Genomic DNA, 27,976 nt, shown 5'->3' with positions numbered 1-27,976 from the left:
ACTCCAAAATTCAGCACTGCATGGAAACGCTTAGCGGTCGGAATAATGGCAGGATGCACCATTTCTCCACTGGCTTTTACTATGGCAATGAAAGTAATCATTAGGGCATCAAGATGGGTAGTAGGTGGAGAGCACTTGGCTTCTGGGATGTGACTACCACCAATCAGAGCAAACATGGACGACATAACAACCATGACTACAACAGTAGCCTGCACTAATCGGGTATTGGGGAAGTTAACAGATAATATTGAATGGGCACGAATGCAATTTAAGCCCTCTAAATCAAGGAGTATCTTGATAATTAAAGGAAAGGTAGTAGATAAAACATTCTTCATTAATGGTGAGGCAATACCAACAGTTTCTGAGAAGCCAGTGAAGAGTCTTGGGAGATGGTACGATGGGGATCTAAGGGACACAGTTCGAGTGGAAGAAGTTAGACGGCAAGCAGTGGAAGGGTTGAAGAGCATAAACAGCTGTGCTCTACCAGGCAAGCGAAAACTCTGGTGCTTTCAGTTTGGCCTGCTGCCGAGGTTGCTGTGGCCACTGACTGTGTACGAGGTTTCTTTGACAACAGTGGATAAGCTGGAAGCGTTAATAAGTTCATACATCACGAAATGGTTGGGAGTTACCTCAGCAGAGTGGGACTTTATAGTAAAGGAATATTGCAGCTGCCAGTCTCTGCTTTAACCGAGGAGTTTAAGTGTGCCAAGGTCAGGCTGGAAACGACCTTAGTAGAGTCACGTGACAAATGTGTAAGGGAGGCAGCCCCTGTGTTAAAAACGTGTAGAAAGTGGTCAGCAGAGAAATCTGTAGTAGAGGCAAAGGCTGCCCTTCAAATTGGGGATATTGTGGGACAGGTACAGCATGGAAGAGGGGGTTTGGGGCTTAGTGTAGCTCCTCCTAAATGGTACAAGGCAGACCCAGCTCAAAGGAGGAAGCTTGTAGTCAACGAGGTGTGAAAGCAGGAGGAGAGGATGAGGTGTATAAAGGCCATTTCCCAGGCCAAGCAGGGAGAGTGGATGAGATGAGAGAGTGAGTAACAACGCAAGTTGGGCTGGCAAGACCTTTGGTCAATGGAAGAGAGTAGGATCAGTTTCCTTATAAGGTCAACATATAATGTCCTCCCATCACCGCAGAACCTAAACCTCTGGGTTGGAGAGGATCCCTCTTATCCTTTGTGTTCATCACCTGCCACATTAAGGCACATTCTGACAGAACGTAAGGTGGCTCTTAGCCAAGGTCGGTTTACTTGGTGCCATGACCAAGTACTGCGATGTTTGGCTTTAGCATTAGAGGTCAAGTGTTGTTTGACCAATAAGTTGCCGCCTGCAAAACATTACATGCAGAAGACAATATTCCTCCACCCAGGCATGCAACCACCAAGAAAAGGTGTTAACACCAATTCTCGCCCAGGACAACTGGAAACTGCTAGGGACTGGAAGATGCTGGCTGATCTTGATCAACGGCTTATTTTTCCACCTGAGATTGCCACCACTAACTTGAGACCAGATATTGTTTTGTGGTCTGGATCAGCACGCATTGTTCAGCTGATAGAGCTAACAGTGCCATGGGAGGATGCGGTAGATGAAGCATATGAGAGGAAGAAATTGCGGTATGCTCATCTGGCCACTGAGGCAGAGCAGAGGATGGAGAGTCCAGGTTTATCCAGTGGAAGCGGGTTGTCGAGGTTTTGTGGCACACTCTACAACCCGGTTCCTCAGAGACGTTGGATTCAGTGGCCAAGAGTTGCGTCGCACAGTAAAGAACTTATCTGAAGCAGCAGAAAGGAGCAGCAACTGGCTGTGGTTGAGACGGAAAGATTCTATCTGGCTATGTACATGCTGCCACGCTACGGTTTCGTAGAGTTCTTGAAGAGTCTGTTTCTATAGGTTGCATTGAAATTACAGTCAATTACAGTCGACAAAACATTGAGGATGGAAGATGCCCACTTGAAGACCCTAGAGATGTCCCCTACTCGGCTCAATCCAGACGGTTGTCGTGGTGGTCCACTACGGAGACCACACTGTAGTTGCAGCCGTCGTGTGTGCTGACGCGGCAAGTACACTGCAGCCGTTAACGCCGGACAGAAGGGGAGTTACACCACCATATGGAAAGAAGCGTAAATGGATGGAGAAGCATAGTTTACTGGAAAGCTACGTCTTAGCTTACCTTGGCGAAAGCCAAATATAAATCAGCATGAAGTTTAAACATCTACTTTCGTGTAATGGAAATCATTTCTATTTCGTCATATCTGAAAAGGCCCATACATTTACCCGCCCATAGACCCCTTGAAGAAATCAGGACAGAAGTGGTCGAAAGTGGACAAAAGAGACACAATAAAACACCAGGTGTAAATTGTAATGTTTCTCCATTGTCTACTTGTGATCCGATTGACCAAAACGCATCTTAAAACCAGCTGTAAACAGGGCCTTAGATGCTCACAGCAACATGTCTGTGAAGTCCTCCAAAGTCTCAAAAGACCGTCCTCCAAATTCTTATATTTGAACTTGGGAGTCACCAAAGAGGTGTGCTCAGAGGAGCGCAAGGTTCTGACAGGTTGATAGACCATTAATAGTTCTGCGAGGTAGACCGGGCCATACCATTGATGGCCTTGAACACGAACAGCAGAACCTTATACTCCACCCTGAACCACACCGGAAGCCAGTGAAGCGAACGGATGACTTACAAAGGAGACGTGCTGCTGAATTTTGTACCAGTTGAAGCCTATTGAGGAGTAAATGATTAAGTCCAATGTAAAGGGCATTGCTATAGTCTATCCTCGAGCTGATGAAGGCATGAATAGCCTTTTCAAGGTCAGCACTGGACAGAAATGGTTTGACCTAACTCAAGAGCTTCAACTGGTAAAAGCTTGCCTTCACGACCGCATTGATCTGTATATAGTACTGCACACTCTTGTCTAAAATAACATTATAACAAATAAATATAGTTATGCACAATGGGAGCAAACTGAGGTGTTAGAGGATCGAAATTGGGAGACCCATTAGGTGAGTCTGGGTTGAACAGGATGTACTCAGTCTTTCCTTTATTCAGATGAACGAAATTCTGGGAAAGCGCACTGTTTGATGTCCTGAAGACAGTTATGGAGAGGATCCAGCACAGAATGATTACTCAAAATCACAGGACGGTAAATCTGGATTTTGTCAGCATAGAAATGGAAATTAATGTTGTGATTGAAGATGAGTTGACAAAGTGGCAACATGTACAAAGGAAACAGAATCAGACCGAGAATGGATCCTTGAGGCACACCGGAGGACAGAGAAGCAGGTGAGGAGGAAAAGTCATTTAGCATTACTGAAAATGTTCTGTTGGTGAGATATGAAGTAAACCATTTAAGCACTGCGCCCTGCAGACCGACAACATGTTGAAGACGAGAGATGAGAATGGCATGATCCACGGTGTCAAATGCAGCTGTCAGGTCCAGTAACACCAACGGCCAGGTCCAGTAACAAAGTGTGTGTGTTTGTGTTTTACATATATTTTAGTTCTTTTTAGTTTTATTACAGATCTTTTTTTTTAAGATAAAATGCAGTTAAAGCATGCATTCACTGTTCTGTTTTTCATAAAAAATTTATTTACATTTTTGTAATATTACAATTATTTACAAATAATTTACAAACTTCTTTTCCATTCATCATAATTCAATGCCATAAACAGTGTAAACATCAAATTTCCCCATTTGTGTCGGAGATCCAGTTCATCTTCTGGCCTGTAAATCTTCATACTGTAAATGTAAAACACACTGTATCAAAACCGTGCGGTACAGCAAATACAAAAGGGTAGCAAGCAAGTATGATTAAAGGTGAAGATTATTCGTAAGCCATTATACATTTATTTTCTAATAAAGTTATCGTTTTAAGTATGAAAGAAAGTGCTATAACGGTACAGAGAAAAGACATGTTTGGAATCACTTTTAGAACTTTTTTTTCAGCTGATAAACAATAAAAACATTGACAGCCAATCAGAATCCATGGTGTTTGAAGCAGCAGACGGCAAACCTGCCGCTTGCTTATTGTGCGTTGGTGTGGACGCTTATATAGTTATCATTCTTGGTGTGAACGGGCCTTTACTCAAAAATGCTAATGATTACCTCATATGCTGGTGGAGGTGCGCTTGGGACTGGACTGTTGTTTGGTAGAAGTGCAGCTGTGACTTGTTCGTAGGTTGGTGGAGGTGCAATTGGTACTGGATTGTAGTTTGGTGGATGTGCATTGGCAAATAGACCCAACATTGGCAGAAGTGCAGCTGAGGCTTGGCCACCTGCTGTTGGCATCGTGTACAGGACTGAACCAGGATGTGCCGTTGCAGAACAGTCCGGCTGGCCCATCAGCACAATATGGTTGACAGGCAAATCGGTATTCATATAACTGACCGTGACAGGTCTTGACTAAGAGAGAACCGACATAACATTTATTATACATTTATTATACATCTATTTCATCTCATTCATTTTTTTCTCAAGATGAATGTTTTAAGCTCTTGATGATTTTTACCTTTGGTTTGCAGCAACAGGGACAGAAGGTTGCGGCAACAACAAGAGAGAAGATTGAGATCAGAATATCACATGACATTAGTAGAAAGCAGGACACACCCTGATAAATAAAGAGACAGTGATTATAATCTAAAATATGAATCAAAAACATGTTTTCATATCTAAACAATACAAAGGGTGGATTAAATCCTGGCTATGTTTCACTGTTGTAGACTGAAACTTAGACTGTTTTATGAATTGTAGATTTGGAAAAACAAGAATTTACAGTAAATCATTTTAATTTAGACACACACACACACACATAGATACTGTACGTAACTACTAACCCAAGTGATATAAAAGTGAGAGCGTAAGGAGAAAGCAGCAACTCCAAAACTTAGATAGCTGAGTATTTGAGAGAATTTTACCTACAAGACAAAAAAAACCCCATCAATTCCCCATATGCCGATTTATTAAAAAGTTTAGCTTGTTCTCAAGGCAGAAAAGTTGACACTTACCAAACGTGGTTTACATGTGTGTGCAGCCGATAATGTTAGAGCTCCAATTATAATGAACTGCAGAATTGAAATGGACCAAAATATAGTATCTGTTCATTGTATAATGTTGTACTGATATTGAAATGATTGACTTACAACAATTGGTGACCAGAGAAGAAAAAGCCTGTAATTCCAGATTGTCAAACCAAGTGCTAATAAACCTATCAAGATTTCCAATATCTGTGATAAAAAAACATTAGAATAATACATTTTAATTCATACACACAAAACGCCAGCGAGGCAATGACTTTATTTAACTTTTACTTACTTTATATAACCAAAATAACAAAGATTAACACAGGAGAAGGTAAAGCGAACAGGGCATCAAATACAAAGGTAAAGTAAGACTTAAACAAGATAATGATGACAAGTATGGAAACAACTATAGCAACAGGAACCAGGGGAACAAAGAACAACTTAAACTAAACATGGGAAATTAATGTAATGTAAAAAAAAAAGTGTGTTTTACCCCCACAGCCATTGGCTTGATCCTCAGGAACTGGGAGACGTCATACTGCTGCTGGTAAACTTCAGTGCTCATCATCACATCAGGGGATTTTGGCATCTTTAAACACACAGAGAGTCTCTTTACACGTCTTCTCTTTCCAATAAGCCAAAGCCTAGTGCCTAGAAACCAAACGTTACTATTCACGCTTTCATTCCTAAAGCTAGGATTCAAGATTTACCTGAAGAGTTGCTTCCCAACAATGTGAAAGAGTCACTATGGAGCTAAAGAATGTGAGGCGTACAACATTATCTTTCAGTCACGCTGACAGCTTTTACTTAACCAGTTTCACGTGTTAAAATAGTTCTGCTCTGAATATCAGCACAGCTGCGATTTAGCCACAATGCTTTTACTTTTATACAACCGCTCAGCAAGTTAAGTTGATATAGAGCAACTGCATGTTTAACTTTGGTTGCTTCTATATCCCAGCCAGGGGTTACCAGATTTGAACTTGTTTTAAATCAAAACTTGAAAACTTCAAAAGTGTGTTTCGAGTTCTTTACAATAGACGGCCCAAAGTGCACATAGTTAAATCAAGGTCAATGCCACAAGGCTAGAGATTGGTGCTGGCCCACCCAAACAACACTACCAGAGTATATCAATGGCCTGGCAAAATAAGCCCAGGCAAAAGAGCCTAGCATGTAATTTATAAATTGTACATTATTTCACTCCTGTAACGAATTTACGATGACATTTAATGAAGTGTATGGCACCTCCGCTGATCAGCACACATGATTCATTCACATTGTGCAGATTTGACTCACTTTTTGAGCTATTATGTCTTTCTGCGAAAATAAATGGATGACGGGGAAATTAAACCAAAGACTTCCAATAACAAGCTACTTTGTCCAATGATTAGTGAGTAGCTCAACAATCACATTTGTAGTATTGGTTTACCACCGAGTGTTGAATAACAATTCTCAGCTCTTCATTCTAGCGTATCGGTTTCTCCTACATGAACTTCTCTCTGTTTTACAAAGCATGGAAAGTCTGATTCATCACAGTGGGTCGGTTCATCCGAAACCGTCCTCACTCTCAATTATAACTTTGGAAAATCTTATTAATTCTGGTAAATCAGTTCATTCAGATGCTTTGTTCTTGTAAATTAACAGATTACAAAAAGATTCTCTGATTTGAGCCTCTACATGGCACGGTTTGTTTATCACCAACGGTCAGAGTTATATGACAGTAATCAGGAAATGTTGTAGTAATGGTTAGTGCAAATGTATCTGTTCAGTCCCTAAACTTTTTTTTTTGCTCCAGCCTACATTTTGCTTCAAAAACAGTTCCAATCAAAGCTGAATCAAATCGAGAACACCGCCTCAGTAGTGGTGTTTCGTTCCTGAATAAATAAATATTGTTAAAGTAATTGCTTAAGTGAATGATTCACTAAACAGTGTTGTACCTCACATCTCTATTTCCTCTGCTAACCCAACACAGTCTTTACAACTATTGAGAATAGTGCTCAAATATCATTCTAAAGCCCCTAACACGGTGTGTAAAGGAAACATTTCTGAGCAACAATAATTCATAAAAATTGAGAGATTGCACGCTTTACCTAATATTGGTGCTGCTCGTGTCTTTGATATTCCAATTTTCATTTTCATTTTCATTCAGAAGGCTTATATCTGTGTGAAAACAGACTCCTCCCTCTCCCCCTCAGGCAGTGAACATGTCAGAAACTCAAATAAATAGCACAGCACTACACAACAAATATATTTAACACCTTTTTCTGCATGCCTTTTTCTCACATCAATTGCAATATATCAGTACACCACATCATTTCATCTAGTCACTATAAGCATTACAGGATGTTGCAAAAGATCAAAATCTGTAACAGGGTTTATATATGCTATCTTTGCAGGTCAGGAAGTGAATTAAGCCCAGTCTACTTTTATCTTCTCACACCCTGAACTTCGCACTTTCAAAGCTATCCAAAGACAGAACTCAGCTGGTGAAATTCAATTCAAGCCGTCTTCATTATTAATCATGGACAGGATGTGAAATGCTAAACGGGATTAAAACTTTGTCAGCTGAAGACCCAAGCACAATGTTCTTCTCACCATTCCTGAATATCTAACACACACTCACAGCATTCAGCGTTCGGTTTTCCGGCCGTCAGGCTGTTGCTTTTCTGCTAATATGTAAATTGCGTGAGCTTATTTCGTCATATCTGACAAGGCCCGTACATTTACCCGCCCATAGACCCCTTGAAGAAATCAGGACAGAAGTGGTCGAAAGTGGACAAAAGAGACGCAATGAAACACCAGGTGGAAACGGGAATGTTTCTCCCTCGTCTGCTTGTGATCCGATTGACCAAAACGCATCTTAATACCAGCTGTAAACAGGGCCTTACAAGTCCAGACTTGCTCAGTCCAGCCGATTAACATTCACACATTAACATTGTCGTCGTGATTGAAATATTATTTTTAAAAGGCACCTTTTGGAGGTATAGTTGTCCTTTTAATAGTACTGCCCCAGTGACGAGCTGTTGTACCACTAAAGGTACAATATTTGTACTTTTTCCCTGACAGTACATCATGTAAGGTTTCTCACATCTTTATGTAACCAAGCCTCATGTTTCGTAATGATTCCGAAAGCATGCTGTGCTCGCATAGACAGATGCGGTTACCAGGCAACCGCTCTTGTAGCTGTATCAGTGTGATGCTGTAGTGGGGGGATGCTGCTCTCTGTGATGCTGATCTGCTCTCCCATTGGCTACAACTCCCTGACCAGTGGCCTGATTGGACGAGTGCGTGTCACTCAGCATCTTTGTGTCTCCCTCTCCGTGAAATGCTTTGGAGGAGGAGTCTATGCAGTAGAATAGGCAGAATGTTTACCCCTCCCTCATTCTTTTGCACAAACATCAGTATGCCTACGCACAAATCCAGCTGTCATGTGTTTACTTCTGATTTCAGGAAAACCCAACAGGAATGAATTGACCGGAAGGGTCCTCTGGGTGTAGATGCATCCTGACTGAGCCAAGAGATTCTTCTTGTGGTTTTTCTTCAACATTTTTTGTGGAGTTCATATCCTGTAGAGTGTCATTCATCTCTTTGCATTTACCCCATGACGCTTTGCAGCAGACCTCGATGCTGATGGATGAAAAATGGATGGTGTGTTGCTCACTCCTCAAACACACACACACACACACACACACACACCTACCTTCACAGACACCTTTTGCACACACCAACTCAGCAATGGAACTGAATGAATATATCAGTATCTGAACGCGACTGCTAGCACAGCGATGTGACAGAAGGTAAGAGTGTTTTTCTATGAACGTCATGTTTTTCATTTAAATTTGCATGCTTGCTTTGCTGTCTGAATGTTTACAAGCAAAAGTGAGCCATGTGATCCTCTTCAAACACCCTAAACTACATCTCAGAGGCCATTTACAGCTTTTAGACCAGAGGGAGATGTTTATATGTGGCATATCTGGGATCCTCCATCCCCTCCCCTCTGCTAATCTGTTGTTTATATTGATGCAAAACAAGATTACATTTACTAATCTCAAATCTAGGCCCATTTCAGCACATCAAAACCAGATCTTTAGGTTTATCTCTGCTCCGCTCATTGAATCCGCCTCTGGAACATCTTTCTCTGGCACACATTAACACCAGTGGCATCTGTTCTAACCCCTCACCACTCACTCTTTTTTAACGCTCATCATGAAACTCCTCCTCTTTGCAGGATTGGTAGAGCTGCATCCCCGCCCTTGGTTCCGTCCCAGAATGCTGAGCCCGGTTCTCTGTTCAGACCTCGCTGCCTTGAAGCCAGAGTACACTGAGGGTACAGGCATACACACACACACCATCATACCCCACAAACTCTCGTGGATCTACAATACCAGTCAAAAGTTGGACACGCTGATGTTTCTTGTAAAGGTTTTACTGAAATAATTAGTTTTGTAGACAAATTGTAGATAAATGTCTTTATATGACGCAGTCAACAAGTAGGAGCAACCCAGCTGGCATACGACCGACCTTCAACGTTGAAATATGGTTGAAATAATGTCAGTTGTTGTTTCAACATTGAAACAACGTTGATATAACGTTTAATGCTAAACGGTTGAAAAATGTTAAGAAAACACTTCTAAATCAACGTTGAAATTTGTACAAGATCTGTACGTTGGAACAACGTAATGTTTTCAACCACATACAACAGAAATCTGCCTTATAAAGTTTATGATCATTATTAGCATTTAATGATATTCTGATAATACAGCCTTGGCTATGTTAAAATATAATTATTATCATTATAGACAACTCTCCAATAATTTCAACCTCAAGAGTGCAGCAGAAACTTTTTGCTTTGTGATTTTGTGTGGATTTACAATACTGTGTGCTTACCTAACAGTTTACCATGCTTTATTATTTTTTTTTAAAATCATACACTGTCATGAAAACACCATTTGACAAATTAATTAAATAAATACAGACTGCAAACTAAATATTCTATACACATTTCGCTACGTTACCACGCTGAAACTACTGTTATTGGTTGTTTCACCGGTTTACTTTGACCCTGATTGGTTAATCTTTCTGTCTTCCAGGAAACTGGCCAATGACAAAATGCGCGCCTATTTTAAGTTTGAAAATACGTCCGTTATTGTTTGAGTCGGTATGAGGTGAGCATCTGCTCTGCTGATTATTACCCCGTCGGACACGGATTATTTTAAAAATTCTTGTTAAATTCTTATTTTGAGCGAATTTGAGTTGTGATATGTCAATGAAGGACAAAAGCTGGAATGTGAACAGAGGATGGGGTCGTAATGTTACGTGGTCTGTAAAAATACTGGCGAAATCACTAAAGGTAAGAAAACATTTTTTATTCTTAACAGTCTAACGTGAACGTTAAACGTCCTTAATGTATGTCGTTACCACAGTTTCACTTTAGATATGTTAACAAATATCAATAAATGTTTAAAAGGTATTAACGTTCTGTTCTGTTCTGTTGAAATCTGTTGAAAAGAGTGTAAATTTAGTTTGTGGGTAACGCTATAAACTGATAATCACCCGTTAATGAAGATCATTATCTTCATTTTTTACTGTCTGTAGACAAGATTTTTACAAACTGGTAGCGGACATAGGCCTAATACAGCAGCCTGCAAATGAGTGTTTTTCTACTGCATCAGTGAAGCGCGCTAGAGATATTATTAAGTTTATTCATGTATCTTACGTTACCATCTGACACTGCTGTGCGTTGTTGTTGGTGGTTTGTGTTAGCTTAAACGCATGAGAGGTAATTAGTCTCGGAATAAAGTGATAAAATCGTAATTTATTCATTAGAAGTTCAAAACCTCGAACCCTGATAACTGCCAATGATTATATTTGTTTATTTGTTTTAGGTTAAGCATTGGAATATGATTTTTTCGGGGGGAGAACACCCAAATAGAGACAAATCCACCAACTACAGTAAGTTTTTGTTTTGTTTCTTGTCAATTTTACACACTCTTTCGAAAACCTACACTGGGATTAATATAAAGTATAAAGTATGATTCTCATCATCAAAGAAAGACATTTACTGATAGAAAGTCTGAGTAACTTTTTGTACTTTTGTCTTTTTTCCTCTGACGTGCCGCAGTGAAAGGTCATGTCACCTACCTTCATCAGTCCTGTCTTTAATTCACTGGAAAACATTAAGGGAAAGACCCTCAGACATGTCATAACAGGATAAAGGCTGCAGGTAACATTATATTATGGCTTGATTTTGATGTACCAGTTGGCTTTTTTGTGTGCTTCCCTTTCTATGATACACATTTTTCTGATGGGATTGCCATGCTTTAAATATGCGTTTACATTTTAATCATGTAATAACTAACAGTCTCAAAGATGACAGTACTCTGTTCATGTTGTGTGAATGTGTTATAATGGCAAACGTTTGTAGTATTAAATACATTTTAAGATTGTTTATGGAATGAAAAAAAAATCCCGCTTTTTTAGGGCTTTTTTAGAGCTTTTCATTGAATCATTTCTTGTTTCCCCTTCCAGACTCACCAAGGATCCATATGATTACTGGCAATTTGGTGGAGGATTTTTCTTTAGCTGCTATCACTTCTGGTATGCATTCATTGACCTTTTATGATTTGATTTTACTCAATTTAATAAAAATGTACACTACCGTTCAAAAGTTTGGGGTCAATATGATTTTTTTTTTATATATATATAAAATAGAAATACTTTTCTTCAGAAAGGACACATTAAATTGATCAAAAGTGACAGTAAAGACATTTATAGTAATGCAATATATATATATGAAGAGTTCAGATGCAAAAGCCTCTAAATGCCATTTGAAATTTTCTTCTTTAATGATGATTTTTATCAAGCTTGTATATTTAAGTTCAGTAATTTCACTTAAATAATATTTAAGTGAAATTACTGAACTCAAATATACAAGTTTGATAAAAATCATCATTAAAGAAGAAAATTTCAAATGGCATTTAGAGACTTTTGCATATGAACTCTTCATATATATATTTTAATTAATTGCTTTTCTCTTGAACTTTCAACGAATCCTGAAAAATTAATCACGGTTCAAAGGGATAGTTCACTTTGAAATTAATTTTTGATATGTTTTATCTTACCTCAAGGGCATCCAAGATGGTGTCTTTGTTTCCAGAGTATTTTCAATTTTGACATTTTTAGGTCAAACCGTTCTTGTCTGTCAGTCGTGTAATGGAGATTTATGGGGCCCACCTCAAAGAGCAGCACAGAGAAGTCCAGATTAAACATGATTTAATGACTCGTAAATGTAAGTACACATTGATGGCCTAAGACACGAAACGAGCGGTTTGTGTGAGAAAACTAACAGTATTTATTTCGTTTTTACCTCTTGTAACCACAGCCACGTCCAACTGATCTGAAGGCACGGGCGCTTCGGTCTGCGCATGCGCCGGGAGTGATCTCTTGCGTGTGTACGTCATTCATTTTTTACACAGAGATTCGGAAGTTTTATTGCGATTTCCTATATATCTAAATATGTTTAGATCCCAGTGACAGTTAAAACTTCCGAAATCTCTGTGTAAACAACGAATCACTTCCGGCGCTTGCGCAGACCGATTATGCCTTCAGATCACTTGGACTTGGCTGTGGTTACAAGAGGTAAAAACAATATAGGCCTAAATACTGTTGGTTTTCTCACACAAACCGTTCGTTTCGTGTCTTAGGCCATCAATGTGTACTTACATTTATGAGTCATTAAATCATGTTTAATCTGGACTTCTTTGCATGCTCTTTGAGGTGGTGACCATAGACCTCCATTATATGACTGACAGACAAGAATGGTTTGACCTAAAAATGTCAAAATTGAAAATACTGTGGAAACAAAGACACCTACATCTTGGATGCCCTTGAGGTAAGATAAAACATATCAAAAATTAATTTCAAAGTGACCTTTAATATTAAGCAGCAATCAATTCCACCTTGGGGCTCTGAAGAACTGCTTGTTAATTATGGTTGATATTGTACATTTACATCTGAATACATAACATGTCTTGGATAGAGTTGTATACTTTTTCAACTCGACTGTTATTGAACAGTGTAAGTGAAAATCTTGTAAATAATTTTGTATTCAGTTTTAACTGTTTTTGCTTTTATTTATGAGCTACAGGATCGTACAGAGAGCAGACAAGAAGTGAAGAGGGAGCAAGAGGAAGCGATGGCATCGGAGCAGACCTCAAGCTGGGACTCTACTAGAGCAATGCAAAAGGCTGTCGCATTTTATTGAGATGCTAAGTTTTTCTACTGTTACTGTACACTTAAAATATTAAATGTATTTCATCTAAGTTTTACTGTAATTGAACAAAAACTGTCTTTTAAGTATTCCATTCAGATTTGTACTTTACTTATTACTTTGAAAACACTGCAAGTTAAAGTTTTCAGATGTAGAAAGTATTTTTAGACTTTTTTGTTTTGTTTTCCAAAATAAAACTTGTTTTACAATCTTGAGCATGTGCTAACTCTTTATTAAATGTGTTTGTAATTAAGCCATTGCTGTCAGTCATTTGACATTAAACAATGTTTTAGTGTAGACTACAGTATGTACAGTTAATCACTAAATCAGTTAGCATTGTTATGATCGTGTATTCAAACTACGTTGTAATTTAATGTATAATTGTATTCTCCCATGTTGAATGGTAAGACTTAAACAATATCACGATAGCAACGTTGATTCAATTTGCAAAACCGAAGCATAATTAAATGTTGGTTTAACTTCGACATACAACTTTTACTCACCAATATTGAAAGGAGAGATCGTGAAACAACGTCGCGACATCAACAGTGAAACAACATTCATGATGTCAACGGTGAAACAACGTTGCAAAATCAACGTTGATTAGATTTGCAAAATCGAAACATAATCCAATGTTGATCCAACCTTGGTCCCTGACGTTGTTTCACCGGTGAATCAACGTTAAAATGCCAGCTGGGAACTTCAATACTGTTTCAAAGCATCCCAGGATGCGCCTTGTGACGTTTTTGAGAGAACGAGTATGCATCAGTGTTATTTTAGTATCATTGAGATACTATTATAGGTTCCCTTTTGTCCTGGGAACTCCAACGTGTCGTCGGGGAGTTCCCTGACGAATTGTGATCCCAATTCAGGAGGAATTCCCAAATTTTTTGTGATTCCCAAATTTGTCACGTAATAATAGTTAAAATTATTTTCTGTTTTCATTTTAGTTTAATGTTTGGTAATTTTGTTATTTTTCATTTTTATTAGGTATATATATATATACCTAATAAAAATGAAAAATAATGAAAGAAATGAAAAATATAGTCTTTATATATGAAGAGTTCAGATGCAAAAGCCTCTAAGTGCCATTTGACATTTTCTTCTAAAATTATCATTTTTATCAAGCTTGTATATTTAAGTTCAGTAATTTCACTTAAATGGCAATGAAGATTACCTATTAATTGTCATTTAAGTGAAATTACTGAACTTAAATATACAAGCTTGATAAAAATTGTCATTTTAGAAGAAAATTTCAAATGGCATTTAGAGGCTTTTGCATCTGAACTCTTCATATATATATAAGATTTTATTCATATTTTATTTCACTTAGGTTTTTTTTATTACATCAAGAATGAAAATTAGAAATGTTTCTTTAGCAACTACTTGAAATAAAATAATTGTAAGGGTTTTTACATTGTATTTCAGTTAACATTTATTTCAAGTTACACATTCATTTATTTTTTTATAATAACCCAGGTGTACAGAGCTGGAATCTCAACAAAGAAGCTCAGATATATAGATATAAGACAATTTTGGTTACTACATAATTTCCATATTTCCATTTGTGTTATGCATAGTAATTCATAGTTTTGATGACTTCCCCATTACTTTAAAATGTGGAAATAAGTCATAACAAAAAGTGTCCAAACTTTTGACGAGTACTGTAACAGAGACACTTTTTGTCCTTTGTACTGGTGTTTAGTGAATGTGCACACCTTGATATTAAAACTGTTTTTGGATCTGTATTCAAATACAAATATTACATTTGTTTTACTACACTAGTTTACTGCAAAGCAATGCTTGACTCAGGCAGTCTAATATTGACTGAGCAGATCTGCAGTTTTATTGACAGCACATTACACTAAATAGAGGCCTGTGGATTTATTAAAAAAATTGTCTGTTTCAGCGGATGTCATTTCTACGGTGGAGTTCAACCAGACTGGAGAGTTCTTGGCCACGGGTGATAAGGGTGGGAGGGTTGTCATCTTTCAGAGAGAACCACAGGTGAGAGATATCTCTGACAAACACACTTTTCCATTTTTGACAAACTTTGAAACCAATTGAAACTGGAAGTTGAGATGGGAGATTTTAAAGCACAAGTTGCATTTTTAAAGTCAATAGGTTTTAGTTTACGACTCTCAGAAAATAAGGTACAAAAGTTGTTTCTGGGGCAGTACCCTTTCAAAAGGTACCCCTTTGTGCCAAAAAAGTAGGCCCTAAATATTGGTACCAGAAGTATGCAGATTAGTACCTAAATGGTACATATTAAAGCATTTTTAAAGGGTACTGTCCCAGTGACAAAATTTGTACCTTTTTTTCTGAGAGTGTGTAACTCAAGGCAGGTGGTATTTTTAAAGGCGCTTTTCCACTGCATAGTACGGTACGGTTCGGTTCGGTACGTCTCACTTGTGGTGCTTTTCCACTGCATGGTACGGTACAGTACGGTTCGCTTCAGGTCGCTTTAAATGGTACCTGGTCTGTTGAGGTTCCAAGCGTACCGTACCGGTACTAAAATGTGACGTGAAACACTGCAGATCACTGATTGGTCAGACAGAATCGTCACTACCAGTGTCACTACTAGCGTCATTGGATTTGCGACACGAGACACTTTTTTAGCAGTATTTTTGTTTTGCTGCCATCAGCCTCATTTTAAACACATTTTTTCGTCTAGCAGTTAAAAACAACCACATACCGAGAATCAGGAACACCATCCCCTCGATAGTCTCCATTGTTCCTGTGTTGTGGGTTTGAAAATGTGGCGCTTTTAAGATGATGTCATGGCAGTAGAGGCGCGCGCAAATAACGATCAGTCCCACACACTTTGAAGGGGTACTACTGCAGTGGAAACGAAAAGCGATCCGGACTGTTCCGCGCCGAGTCGAAGCGTACTGCGCCGAACCGTACCGTACTATGCAGTGGAAAAGCGCCATAATTAACCTGACTACGTCAGATGCGTACTTCCGCTTCAACGAACAGAGGGCGGGCTGAGAGCCGCGTCTGCTAAACGCTGAGTTTGAGATTGTACTTTAGGCTAGGGAAATCGAAAACGACTGCGGAAATGGAGATACGGGATGTAATTCGCTCTGTTGTGGAGAATATTCCCGTCATTTGCAAACTGAAGCCCGAAACAAGAAGAATGTTTGTTAAACATTTTGAATGGAGGTGATGTTTAAGTTGGAGAGAGAGGTGATTGCGTTATGTGATTGGCTTACGGGTAACCAATGATTTTATACTTCAGACAAGCTAACTATGACACATATGGCTCAGTTCTGGCAGCGGCAAAGGTCATACGGGCCGTATCTGGCCCACAGACATCAAGCCGGTTTTAGTGAGTTGTAGCTTGCTGTGTGGCGCCCAGATGCGGCTTATTTTTACTTTGCCGCTGCAAGGACTGAGCCATATGTGCCACAGTTGGCCCAGATGAGGCCCGGATGTGTATGTTATTGCCATCTACACTCAGGTTGAGTATGTGGGCCAGAAGAATGTGGGAGATGTGGGCCACAACTGGGCCAGATGTCATGTAGATGTCATGTATTAGTAGATTTGAGAGTTGCTTTTATGAATGATTTAAGCCAAAATTCATTCCCCTCATGTGAATGAGGCCCAATACATTTTTTAATTGCATATCTTGATTACTTTTTTTTGGTTAACTTTTCACATACAATCCCCTAAAAGCTAACAGACGAAACCATAAAGCTTTGATTTAGATTTCATTTGGACTTAATAATTAAATGACATTTTTACATGGAAATTATCATTATTATAATAAATAATATTTTGCATATTTTAATATTTACCTAGTTTAACCTTTTATTATAACGTTTCCTCAGATATCTTAACACGGGAAGCAGATAAATTAACAGCAAAATAATTCATTCATAATTACTTCATGCTAAAAAGTCTCATCTTTTCCTGCTACCTCTCTCTTTTAGGGCGAATATAATGTTTATAGTACATTTCAGAGTCATGAGCCTGAGTTTGATTATCTGAAAAGTTTGGAGATTGAAGAGAAAATCAATAAGATTCGCTGGCTCCCTCCGCATAACCCCGCCCACTTCCTCCTCTCCACCAATGGTAACCGCTAAAACTCTTGATAACATTACATCATACAATGCCAAAACACAGTGATGAATCATTAAGAATTACACACCTTTTGCGTTTCTCGTCAGATAAGACCGTAAAGCTGTGGAAGGTGAGTGAGAGAGACAAGCGAGCAGAAGGCTACAATCTGCGAGACGAGGAAGGCAGACTGAAGGACCTCTCAACAGTCACTACTCTACAGGTGTGTGGTACTTCTCCTTTCTTCTTTTCTGTTTCTTCTTATTGCCTGATGTGAGTTTCTGCTGGTGTAGGTCCCTGTCCTGCGGCCGATGGATCTGCTGGTGGAGGCGACCCCACGCCGTGTTTTTGCTAACGCACATGCATATCACATCAACTCCATCAGTGTTAACAGCGACTGTGAGACGTACCTGTCTGCTGATGACCTGAGAATTAACCTGTGGCATCTCAGCATCACGGACCGCAGCTTCAGTATCCTCATCTTTTCAATGTGAGAGAGCTGCACAGAGATATGGCTTAAATAAATAGTGGCTTTTAGCATGTTGCAACATGGTGATCAATCTTTTTAGCAGGAGCCAGTTGCAAATTAAAGGGGTCCTATTATGCCCTTTCACAAAGTCTTGATTTTCTTTTTGGGGTGAACTAGAATATGCTTTCATACTTGATTGTTAAAAAAACAACATAAATTTCACATATTTTACATTATAACAGCTCCTCTCTTCCCAGTCTGGCCCGAATGCAATGCGCCGTTTAGTTTCTGTTTTGATGAAACCCCTCCTCCTGAAATATGCTGTGATTGGTGTAGCTGGCCCAGTGTGTTCCCGCTTAGCAGAGAAATGGGAAATTGGGAAATGTCACGTCCCTTACTATAACCGCGAGTTTCATCTCCTCAGGTGTAAATATAAGGGATGGCGGCAATTTCAAACCTGATTCAGACCCTGACAGTGTTAACAAGCAAGAGGAGCATCCAGAACGGATTTCATGCACATGCAAGCACAAATTTCACAGGACGCTTCAGGGTGGTGTTTTTTTTTTAAATTCTAATTTTCTCACACATATTAGATACAATGTTATAATACCATTTAATCATGATACTATGGTAATACAAACAGTAATCGATCACAAAACCAAGGTTAATTTTCCTAAGGGGAGGTGAACAGTCTTACAAAAGCTACAGTAAACACTATATCAACATTAATGTTGGCCTGCAAGCGAGCAGAGGCAAGGCTTTGCCCTTTGTTTCCATTGTTGTTGCAACAAAATAAAACTTATAATTGGAACTGTTAATAGAAAACATAAGTACAAATAATAAGACATACTTACAAGTTGTGATCCTCAAACAACAGATTGTCCAGACAAAGTGGGAATTGTGGTTCTGGAAGCTGTTCTCCGTAAACTGTGTAGCACAAAGATAAAAGTTGGGATTCTAATATTCAGGAATAGTATTTAAAATAAATTTAAACCTCTCTAAGTTCATCAGCTTTGGGAATTTTGAACAAATGAGTTTTGGAAAAGGGCTGAAAATTTAAATTTTGTATAAATGTTTCTGTTCAGTCCCTTAACTAGATATTTGCTGATTACTTTGCCTATAGTTTTGCTTCATTTAAATAAAAAAAGATTTCTATCAAATCTGAATCAAAGACTGTATCACAGAATCGACCTTTAGATCTCTAAACAGCACCCAGCATTGGTATTACGTTCCTGAATAAATCAATATTGTTAAACTAATCATTTGAGTGAATGATTCAATTACTCATTTAGAGAGGCAGAGTCACTTAACACTCTAGGCAAAACAGTTTTGTACCTCACAAACTAGTTAGTTACAAACTAGCTAGTAGTTACGTGTCGTAGCCTCTTTGCGTTTCAGTTTAAGCAAGAACCTGGAAACGGCTGGTGCAACCCTACAGAAATCCAGAGGAAAGCTTTTTGTTTTGGACATTTTGTTAATAGTTATTGTTAAAAATGTGTTGTGAACTAGTGATGATATAAAACCCCAGTTTGTCAGAGTTCCTCAGTGAGTTTCTGTCAGATATTGTAGATTTAAAGCCAGAAAACATGGAGGACCTCAGTGAGGTGATCACAGTGGCCGAATTTCACCCTCACCACTGCCACCTGCTGGCCTTCAGCAGCAGCACAGGAACCACACGCCTCTGTGACATGAGAGCTCGTGCGCTCTGCGACCAGCATGCCAAATGTAAGCTACGCAGATGAATAATGAAAAATCATACTGCCTGAATGTACTGATTTTGTTGGTTTTGAAACAACATTTCTGTCAACCATAACCTGTAATTACCCCTGATGACATCAATTCTTTCAGTCCTCCTGAGCCTAAAATCTTAGTAGTTGGCAGAAAATGTTGTTCTAAGACTTACAATAGGGGCATATCCACAAATAGTAGCCTATTAAAAGTGTTTTTAGATTAAATTAAATTGAACTTAAGATATCCTAAAGCACTTAGACTTTCAGATTTGAAACTCAATTTGCCATCGTCCATATTTAATGTAAGGTCAGATGATACTTGTTTACATTCAAATGGTTGATAATGTAATAATGCTTTGTATTAAATTAATTGTTTTTATATCTGTGTGCTCACTCCATTTCAGTGTATGAAGAGGCAGTGGATCCAGCCCGCCGCTCGTTCCTCTCAGAGATTGTATCCTCTGTGTCAGATGTGAAGTTCAGTCACAGTGGCCGCTACCTGATGACTAGAGATTACCTCACTGCTAAAGTCTGGGACCTCAACATGGAAAATAAACCTGTGGAAACATACCAGGTCTCTCACCTACTCACTCACTCAAACATATACACAAACTCACACAGTGTTTTAGCTAGAAGGGATCCAAGGGCGGAAGGGACAGACCAGGGAGGGGCAGAAGGGACAGACCAGGGAGGGGCAGAAGGGACAGACCAGGGAGGGGTAGGGACAGGAGAAAAAAAACAACGTTGAACAGGAAGGACAGACCAGGGTGGGGCAGGGGAAATGGACAGTTCGGGAGACCAGGGCGGAAATGTCAGTCCATCTGGTGGCCAGGGCGGAGACTTTTCCTTAGGCGGCCAGGGCAGAGAGTTTCCCACTGGTGGCCACAGCGGAGACAGAGGCAGCCAGAGGGAAGTAGGTCGTGCAGGTGGCCAGGGTGGAGACGTCACGTCGGATGGCCATGGCGGAGGAACACCGGCTCAGGAACCGCAACAGTCTCTGGATCGGCAGACGGGATGTGAACAGTCTCTGGATCGCCAAACGTGACGCGAACAGTCTCTGGATCGGCCGACGGGATGTGAACAGTCTCTGGATCAGCAGACGGGATGTGAACAGTCTCTGGATCGCCAGACGTGACGCGAACAGTCTCTGGATCGGCAGACGTGATGTGAACAGTCTCTGGATCGGCAGACGTGACGCGAACAGTCTCTGGATCGCCAGACTGACGCAAACAGTCTCTGGATCGCCAGACGTGACGCGAACAGTCTCTGGATCGGCAGACGGGACGTGAACAGTCTCTGGATCGGCAGACGGGATGTGAACAGTCTCTGGATCGCCAGACGTGACGCGAACAGTCTCTGGATCGGCAGACGGGACGTGAACAGTCTCTGGATCGGCAGACGGGATGTGAACAGTCTCTGGATCGGCAGACGGGATGTGAACAGTCTCTGGATCGGCAGACGGGATGTGAACAGTCTCTGGATCGGCAGACGGGACGTGAACAGTCTCTGGATCGGCAGACGGGATGTGAACAGTCTCTGGATCAGCAGACAGGATGTGAACAGTCTCTGGATCGGCAGACGGGATGTGAACAGTCTCTGGATCGGCAGACGTGACGCGAACAGTCTCTGGATCGGCAGACGTGATGTGAACAGTCTCTGGATCGGCAGACGTGACGCGAACAGTCTCTGGATCGGCAGACGTGATGTGAACAGTCTCTGGATCGGCAGACGTGACGTGAACAGTCTCTGGATCGGCAGACGTGACGCGAACAGTCTCTGGATCGGCAGACGTGATGTGAACAGTCTCTGGATCGGCAGACTTGACAAGAACAGTCTCTGGATCGCCAGACGTGAAGGGTCGCTGGGGTGGTGCCGGAAAGTCGAACAGATTGAGCAGGGCCGGCAGGGTGAGCAGCCTGAGCGGCATGGGCAGGGCAAGGCACCTGGGCGGTTCGTCAGGGATGGCGGTCACCTTCGAGATAGTCTATAGGAGCCACCGGACAAGTCGTTGAGGAGGCCTTTCTCCTCCTCCTCCGTCTCCAGACCACCGGACTCGGGACCACCGGACTTGGGACCCGAAAGCAAAAAAAAAAGGTCCTTAAGAGGCCCTTCATTCAATCTTAATCCCTCCGCTGCTCTAAGGAATTTGGCGGCGGACTTCCTCATATCAGCCCCTTGTTGGCAGAGGGAACTTAGCGACAGAAAACGAAGAATAACTTCGTAGTGGGGGCACAAGACAGCTGGTGGGTGAAGTGAATTCCTTCGCTGAGTCCTCGACATGGTCGGTTCGTTCTGTTACATGAATTCCTTCGCTGCTTTGGATCGTTATGTTACGCGACAACTTAAGAAAACTAGGTGAGGACTCGATTGCAAAAGAATAGTGATGTATTTAATAAAATAAATAAATTAAAGAAAAAAGTACCCACAAGGGGGGAAAACATAATACAAAACAAAACAACAGCTTCAAAAACAAACGAGAAAACAGGAAACGTATACAAGACAACAAGCCAACACAGACTGCAAACACTAAGGAACTTATAAAAGGGACAAATCAGGCAGGTAAAGAGGGATCAACAAGTGGGGCAAAGGAAACCAATAAGGAGATAACAAGGAAGATGGGATCGAGACAGAGACAGGAACACAAAACACCACATGTGCTACATGAGACAGGACTGGCATGTGTACTTCTGAAACCCTCCACCTTCCCTACAGCTCCACCTGTATAGACCTGTTATGAGTAATATTACATCATGCTACTGCTAATAGATACACAGACATGCAATCTCTTTACTTGCTCTGTAGCAGCAGCGTAGCATATCTATTCTGACAAGACCGAATACATTAACATTGCCATATCCGTTACCGTGCTAAAGAGTTGTTGTGATAGAAAAAGATCTAAATAAATTTTCTGCAAAGGGAGAGGGCAGCTCCATCAAACATCTTGATGTAGTTGGACAAAAAGCACCTCAAAGGTGAGACCTTTAAAAATGATTTCAATTCTGAGTTTAATAAAGAAAAGCCAAAACCAAAATGTTTTTATTGACCTAAACCTACAGTATTAAGAAAAATTCCAGTTATATATCCAGTTATATATGACATTTCACTCCATTTATCATGAGTGCTTAACTTTTTTTTCAAAAGAATTCTCTCTCATTTTTGCTTGTCTCTTTAGGTCCACGACTACTTGAGAACCAAACTGTTCTCTTTGTATGAAAGCGACTGTATTTTTGACAAGTTTGAATGTGCTTGGAATGGAACAGACAGGTGAGGCCGTAACCTTTACAACATTTACCTTTGACCTCTGAAATATAACTCAAGTGGATCCACCTGTTGTGCATCTGTTCCCTCTCAATCCCTCTCTTCCTCCACAGCGTGATCATGACGGGGGCTTACAACAACTACTTCCGAATGTTTGACCGGGCGAGCCGGCGTGACGTGACTCTGGAGGCCAGTCGCGAGATGTGTAAGCGGCGTGCCGTCCTGCAGCCGAGGCGCGTGTGTGTGGGCAAGAAACGGAAAGAGACGGACGTCAGCGTGGAAAGTCTGGACTTCAGGAAGAAAATCCTCCACACTGCCTGGCATCCCAAAGAAAACATTATCGCCATCGCCGCCAGCAACAACCTTTACATTTTTCAGGACAGACTGATGGCCAATGGACATCACAACACACCGGAAATACAAAGTGCGCCTCCCAAATGACAGACGCACCCAAATCTTACTTTGTAATGTTACACTGTTTTCTGGCACAAAACACGTGCAAGTCCAAGTCCGATCAATTGCCCTTTATTATCACATTTCCAATCTCCATTCAGTGTCATCAGTATCAGAACAATCTCAAAAACTATTACGAACACGTATAACCTCCCCAACAATTGAATAATAGAAACTATAACTTTGGTTTTGAATGAAAATGTATCACTCGGATTCAGTGCTATAGCATGGCATGCAGTATGAACACTCGGGTTAGATAATGTTCAGCTACCCTGAAACATACAGATCGCACATGCATGTTTACAAAGCTGTTTGCTCATCATGAACAGGGCTTATTTAACAATGATGATTGTAAGCGAATCAGAGCCCTTACAATGCTTTACAACGCTCTGCACTGCTTGTATAGAATGTCGTGTCTGTTCTTTCTTCTCAGGCTTGAGTTTTCTTCAGTTTTCTTTGGTTTGACAAAACTGCTCAGGGACTCTCTAAGGCCTCTTCCTATGTTCAATGGCAAAACTCACCAAAACGATATCCAGAACAAGCAGAGGACAGGATGCAGGAATTATGGAGGTCTGCTGAGGGACATTGCTGGAAGGAAAACAGCATGTGCAGGGATCAGTTTCAATGCTGAGTCATCACCACCCCCACCTCAATGTGTAAAGAGCATTCCCAATCCAACGCTTTTGAACACATACTTACAGGCATTTGCTAGCTAGTGTACTACTGGTTGGATGATTTTATTTAATGTGTTGACAAAACAGCTCAGCCAAAAATGAAAAAAGAAATTCTCACCCTCATGTCATTCCAAATCTGTTTGATTTTCTTCCTGAAGAGAAATTCAGCAGGATGTTCATGCTGCTCTTTTACACACAATATGAAAAAGAAAAACAGTCAGATCTCATGGCAATTTGTATGAATTTTACGAGGTGGCTAATTTTTGTGAAATCGTAAATATTTTATGAGTTGCCCAATTCGTATACATTTGAACGAAAGGTCATTGCGATTCTTTTTTTAAAATTGCCACAGTTAAGAAACATACAAGGACCAATGTAGTTTGCCGTTGTTGACGTCAAACATTGCAAGCTTGAATATGCGTACAAGTTTTTTAATGGTGCAGTGGAGGGGAGGATTTTTAGTGAATTTAAGCCCTATTTGGACGGGATTGATTTAAAGGGGTCATGAACTGGCTTTTAAAATTTTATTCTATTGTTGCCTGAGGTCAAGGTTCGACCCAGGTTCGACCCAGAGTCCATGTGTTGCATCATTCCTGTCAGATCCAATATAGACGGCACAGCACTGTTCTTTACTCTTAATCGGTCTGCAAATCCAGTCTTGTTAACAAAACAATCCTCAGTGATATGAAGCGAACAGACGGACAATGTTTTACCTCATCAGCTGGAACGTCATTAAAAATAAAGTTTATCCATGCAGTCCTATTGGAATCCAGAGGAAGCTTATGCAGCAACTGTCTTCTTCAACAACCAGGCACTGGACAATATTTTGTATCGCTCGGATCCGGTTTGTCATCACGAGGTAGGCATCTATGTTATCTATCTATGCGTGTAATGCGTGAATCGGTGGGCGGGGCTAAACCGGCCGTGTTGAAGTAGGCGTTGATCTTCTGCGGGGGTGGTGTTTTATCCTCTTTGTTGACGTTGTTTCGCACTTTAAAAAACGAGTCGTTTGCTGAGCCTGGTGTCAATAAAAGCTTTTATTGGACTAACAAGGACGTTTTCAGTTTGAAACTTTTCAGAAGGGTTCTTATAATATGATGACCTCTTAGATGCCAATAGCTCAAGGAAAAATTGATTTCTCAGTTCATCATCCCTTTAACATGGAATAAAGTTATTATCAAAAGAGCTTTTCAGTGATTTTAGGTCCCGTCCGAATGTGCATCTCAGTAATCATTACGGACAATGTCAATAAAGATTAGGCCGACTTTTACCTTCTGTAAAAAGGTCTAGAAAAATTACCTTAGGTAATACTAATCCCATGAGAACAGACCTGTAAATATGGACGCAAGTATTACATCATTTCCTGTGAAATGTGAGAGTTTTCCAAGGTTTTTCCAAGCATGGAGGTGCTTTAAAATCCATTCAGTTGCGTTCTAGGTGGTGGGACAAGTCTGTGGCAAAACTCAAGGGTTTTCCACACACCATTCAGATCAAAAGAAGGTCGAAAGCACTAGTAAGAGGCACAAAACTTCTTTTAGCTTTAGGTAAATTCCTATTTCCAACATAATCCAATCTGAATTTAATTGATACATCGTTCGACTGGATGTAACTGTGTTTATATTTATATATATATAATTGTAGGTTATATGTGTTTGCGCACATATATGTGTTTTGCGCACCGAGCTAAAGCGAACCATGCCGTGTCGAGCCGAGTCATACCACGCAGTGGAAAAGCTAAAGCGAGCCGAACCGTGTCGCACCGAACCATATGGAGCCGTACCAGCAGTGGAAAAGCGCCAATAAATGCAGAAGTACAATCTATATTTTTCACGAAAGCCCTGAAGCTGTCATTCAGACTTTTGCTGCCAAATAAACGTGAATTTCTTTGTCCAGGTAACATAGAGAAACAGTAAGCATTGTTCATTTACATATACTAAGACATTGTAACAATTCAAAGCGAGTTGAAAATCTGCATCGGTTGTTGATTGAATAGAGGCAGATAGAGGCGAGTTTATGGTCGATTGTTAGAAAGGGGAGGGGTTTAAGAGACTAAATGATTGAGAAAATCCTGTTTGTCATCAGATAGAAGTCTGTCGTTTCACAGGAAGATGCCATTATTTAGGAATTGTGGAAAATTAAACATGCGCATTGATGAATGCATTTGGTTTTGTGACTAAAACTGATAAAAAAATGCTTTGTTTATAATGAGGACGTTTTAAGCTCTGAAACTTGCCAGGTGTTTTAATGGTACATTGACCTCTTATATGTCAAAGGATCAAGGCAAATATAATTTATCATGTCATGACCCCTTTAAATTTTGGTCTGTTCCTTACACCACACTAAAACAAATGGTAACATAAAATGTTTATTTTTTTATTTTTCTATTCAACGAAGCCTTTCTGGAGCTCGGTATCCCCAGGTGAATGTTCTTCAAAACTGGTTTGGAAAGACACGAGAGTGAGTAAAGAATAAGAGAAAATTTAAGTGAAAGAATCCTTCAAAATACCAATTCTTCAGAGCTAATTCACAGCTTTGAGATAAGATCCCAATTCCCCTGTATACAAACTATATGCAGCATGATGCCTGGTTGGTACCTTTTGATCTGCATTATTTATATGATGTGATGACCAATGTCCACAAGAGGACGTAAACAGCGATGGTGTTGTTCAAATACAAAGGAAACCTGAACTGAACCTCCACTTCTGCCATATCTTAGATAAACTCACAGAAATGTTGTCGTGTCACTTAACTCTGACTTTTATTTCATTTAAAATAATTCATACAAATGCATACAGTCACAAACATTTCTTTTTGGACTCTTGTTTAACAAAAAATATTAAGATCTCATAGTATATATAGTATGTATATTGCTAGCCTACCACTTTACCAGGAAGGAAACTATGTAGGCGATGGAGAGCTGCAACTATCCCGGCATCCTCAAAAAAAAAAAAAAAAAAAAAAAACCAAACAAACAAAAAAAAAAACACACACGGTACAATCAAGTCACACACAAACAGGCAAGCATTACCGCCAGCTTTGCACAAGACAAATTTGTTTTTGTTTTGTTTTTTCTGTTTTCTTTTTTTACATTTTTCTGTTTTCTTTTTTAACCTTTAACACATAAGGTAATACATGCTCCAAAAATAAAAACATACTGAGTGTAGTTCTTTAATGTACTGTACTTAATTTTAACTACAAAAAGACAAATGAGTACAAAAACAATGCACTATGTGGTTTAATTTAAAAGGAAGGAGGAAGAAGGAAGGAAGGGGGGGGGGGAAATAAATTTTCCTGAGAGGGTGTGCAAATCCCGCCTCTTTCGGGGCTTTTAAAATCAAACGAGTGAAACTAATATGCTTTTTATCGCATCTAATATCAGGTGGTGAGATGCCTCCTGTAAGCGGTTTCAGTTTTTTTATTTATTTTTTTAGCATCTACAAACCATTAATCATGTCCTAAAAACTGCACACAAACAGGTTACATTCATGTAATAGCTACTGTTGTTTTAACAATGAAACCCATTAGACAGACACAAAAAAAAAGAACGAATAAAAGATCGCCCACTGCACTTGGACAGACTACAATCTAAAACAGCAGGATTTTGCATCAGGGAGAAGTTAACTTTGTTTGAAATCCACACGGTTTTCTCTTTTTTTGTTGTTGTTTTTTTCCCCCCCCACTAGTACTTCAAAGAGCGCAGTCCACCAGCTTCAGTCAAAGAGATGGCTGCTTCGGAGTCGTGGTTGTTTTTAGTGGCTGGTTCTGAGCCCGGGAGCCTGTTTCCGTGCTCTTCTTTGGGGTAAAGAAGGACCAGGAGAGTTCTATAGTGGTACGGAGAGAATTTGAAGAGGGGGGCTACAACTGTTCGTTGGGGTGCTGTTCTCTATCAGGTTCAGGTTTGCCGGTTTGGCCAGGTGAGGGGGCGTGTGGAGGGTGGGCTACGGTGGGCAGGCTGTGGGTTATGGGCACGGCACTCGGCATGATGCCCTCCACTGGTGGTGGTAGACCCCCTGAAGCGAGGCTCACTATGCCCGGGGGGTAC

General features: G+C 40.2%; 4 protein-coding genes, 2 long non-coding RNA genes and 1 pseudogene across 12 annotated transcripts in view; 3 read left to right on the top strand and 4 right to left on the bottom strand.

Annotated features, from left to right (window-relative positions):
* LOC120481592 (uncharacterized) overlaps positions 1-9,287 on the bottom strand; it is a 16,767-nt gene extending 7,480 nt beyond the window's left edge. The window contains exon 1 of the mRNA XM_089134764.1: positions 9,208-9,287. The gene's annotated coding sequence lies outside the window, so the exon portion shown is untranslated. The remainder of the gene's footprint in view (positions 1-9,207) is intronic.
* LOC148977526 (uncharacterized) lies at positions 175-959 on the top strand (annotated as a pseudogene).
* Positions 3,576-9,298, bottom strand: LOC120481593 (uncharacterized). 2 transcript variants are annotated; one of them, XM_089134765.1, is made up of 8 exons: positions 9,208-9,298; positions 5,516-5,611; positions 5,143-5,226; positions 5,008-5,064; positions 4,837-4,917; positions 4,512-4,610; positions 4,109-4,405; positions 3,576-3,742 (listed from the first exon to the last, which is right to left on the bottom strand). In XM_089134765.1, the coding sequence occupies exons 2-8, from the start codon at positions 5,609-5,611 to the stop codon at positions 3,716-3,718; spliced, it is 741 nt and encodes a 246-aa protein (XP_088990891.1). In that variant the 5' UTR covers positions 9,208-9,298; the 3' UTR covers positions 3,576-3,715. The 2 variants fall into 2 exon arrangements, with proteins under 2 accessions (XP_088990891.1, XP_039531256.2); XM_039675322.2 differs by lacking the exon at positions 9,208-9,298 and adding an exon at positions 7,110-8,324.
* On the top strand, positions 9,260-27,086 carry ppp2r2cb (protein phosphatase 2, regulatory subunit B, gamma b). The gene is made up of 9 exons (XM_039675317.2): positions 9,260-9,346; positions 15,198-15,295; positions 17,224-17,365; positions 17,461-17,573; positions 17,644-17,821; positions 19,380-19,544; positions 19,954-20,123; positions 22,722-22,813; positions 22,921-27,086. Exons 1-9 carry the CDS (start codon positions 9,289-9,291, stop codon positions 23,246-23,248), a joined length of 1,344 nt encoding a protein of 447 aa, XP_039531251.1. The 5' UTR covers positions 9,260-9,288; the 3' UTR covers positions 23,249-27,086.
* LOC120464238 (uncharacterized) lies at positions 9,537-13,503 on the top strand. 2 transcript variants are annotated; one of them, XR_016169655.1, is made up of 5 exons: positions 9,537-10,369; positions 10,905-10,971; positions 11,141-11,242; positions 11,548-11,616; positions 13,160-13,503. It is a non-coding gene; the product is annotated as an uncharacterized LOC120464238 (long non-coding RNA). The 2 variants fall into 2 exon arrangements; XR_016169654.1 differs by having other exon boundaries at positions 9,540-10,369; positions 13,166-13,503.
* LOC148977525 (uncharacterized) lies at positions 16,221-24,740 on the bottom strand. 2 transcript variants are annotated; one of them, XR_016169657.1, is made up of 5 exons: positions 24,648-24,740; positions 24,053-24,120; positions 23,782-23,848; positions 18,674-18,746; positions 16,221-17,849 (listed from the first exon to the last, which is right to left on the bottom strand). It is a non-coding gene; the product is annotated as an uncharacterized LOC148977525 (long non-coding RNA). The 2 variants fall into 2 exon arrangements; XR_016169656.1 differs by having other exon boundaries at positions 23,782-24,120.
* The window catches only part of ctbp1 (C-terminal binding protein 1), a 34,023-nt gene continuing 32,720 nt past the window's right edge, over positions 26,674-27,976 (bottom strand). For all 4 annotated transcript variants that reach the window (XM_089134762.1, XM_089134763.1, XM_039675292.2 and 1 more), the window contains one exon: positions 26,674-27,976. In XM_089134762.1, the coding sequence (XP_088990888.1) occupies positions 27,790-27,976 (187 nt within the window). In that variant the 3' untranslated portion in view covers positions 26,674-27,789.

Source organism: Pimephales promelas, chromosome 9, assembly GCF_988280905.1.
Source record: "Pimephales promelas chromosome 9, fPimPro1.hap1.1, whole genome shotgun sequence".
Lineage (NCBI taxonomy): Eukaryota > Metazoa > Chordata > Actinopteri > Cypriniformes > Leuciscidae > Pimephales > Pimephales promelas.
Note: the sequence above shows the minus strand (reverse complement) of the source record. Positions and strands in the feature narration are given on the sequence as shown.

What these genes read in the sequence shown, in the direction of transcription:
- ppp2r2cb (XM_039675317.2), top strand. Translation starts at nt 9,289, where the DNA reads ATGCTGAGCCCGGTTCTCTGTTCAGACCTCGCTGCCTTGAAGCCAGAG. An exon ending in CTGCGACCAGCATGCCAAAT is followed by an intron (nt 19,545 to 19,953) that starts GTAAGCTACGCA and finishes ACTCCATTTCAG; the next exon opens with TGTATGAAGAGGCAGTGGAT. An exon ending in AACCTGTGGAAACATACCAG is followed by an intron (nt 20,124 to 22,721) that starts GTCTCTCACCTA and finishes TTGTCTCTTTAG; the next exon opens with GTCCACGACTACTTGAGAAC.
- LOC120481593 (XM_089134765.1), bottom strand. Translation starts at nt 5,611, where the DNA reads ATGCCAAAATCCCCTGATGTGATGATGAGCACTGAAGTTTACCAGCAG. An exon ending in TCAAGCCAATGGCTGTGGGG is followed by an intron (nt 5,227 to 5,515) that starts GTAAAACACACT and finishes TTTTTATCACAG; the next exon opens with ATATTGGAAATCTTGATAGG. An exon ending in CCTGTTGCTGCAAACCAAAG is followed by an intron (nt 4,406 to 4,511) that starts GTAAAAATCATC and finishes GTTCTCTCTTAG; the next exon opens with TCAAGACCTGTCACGGTCAG.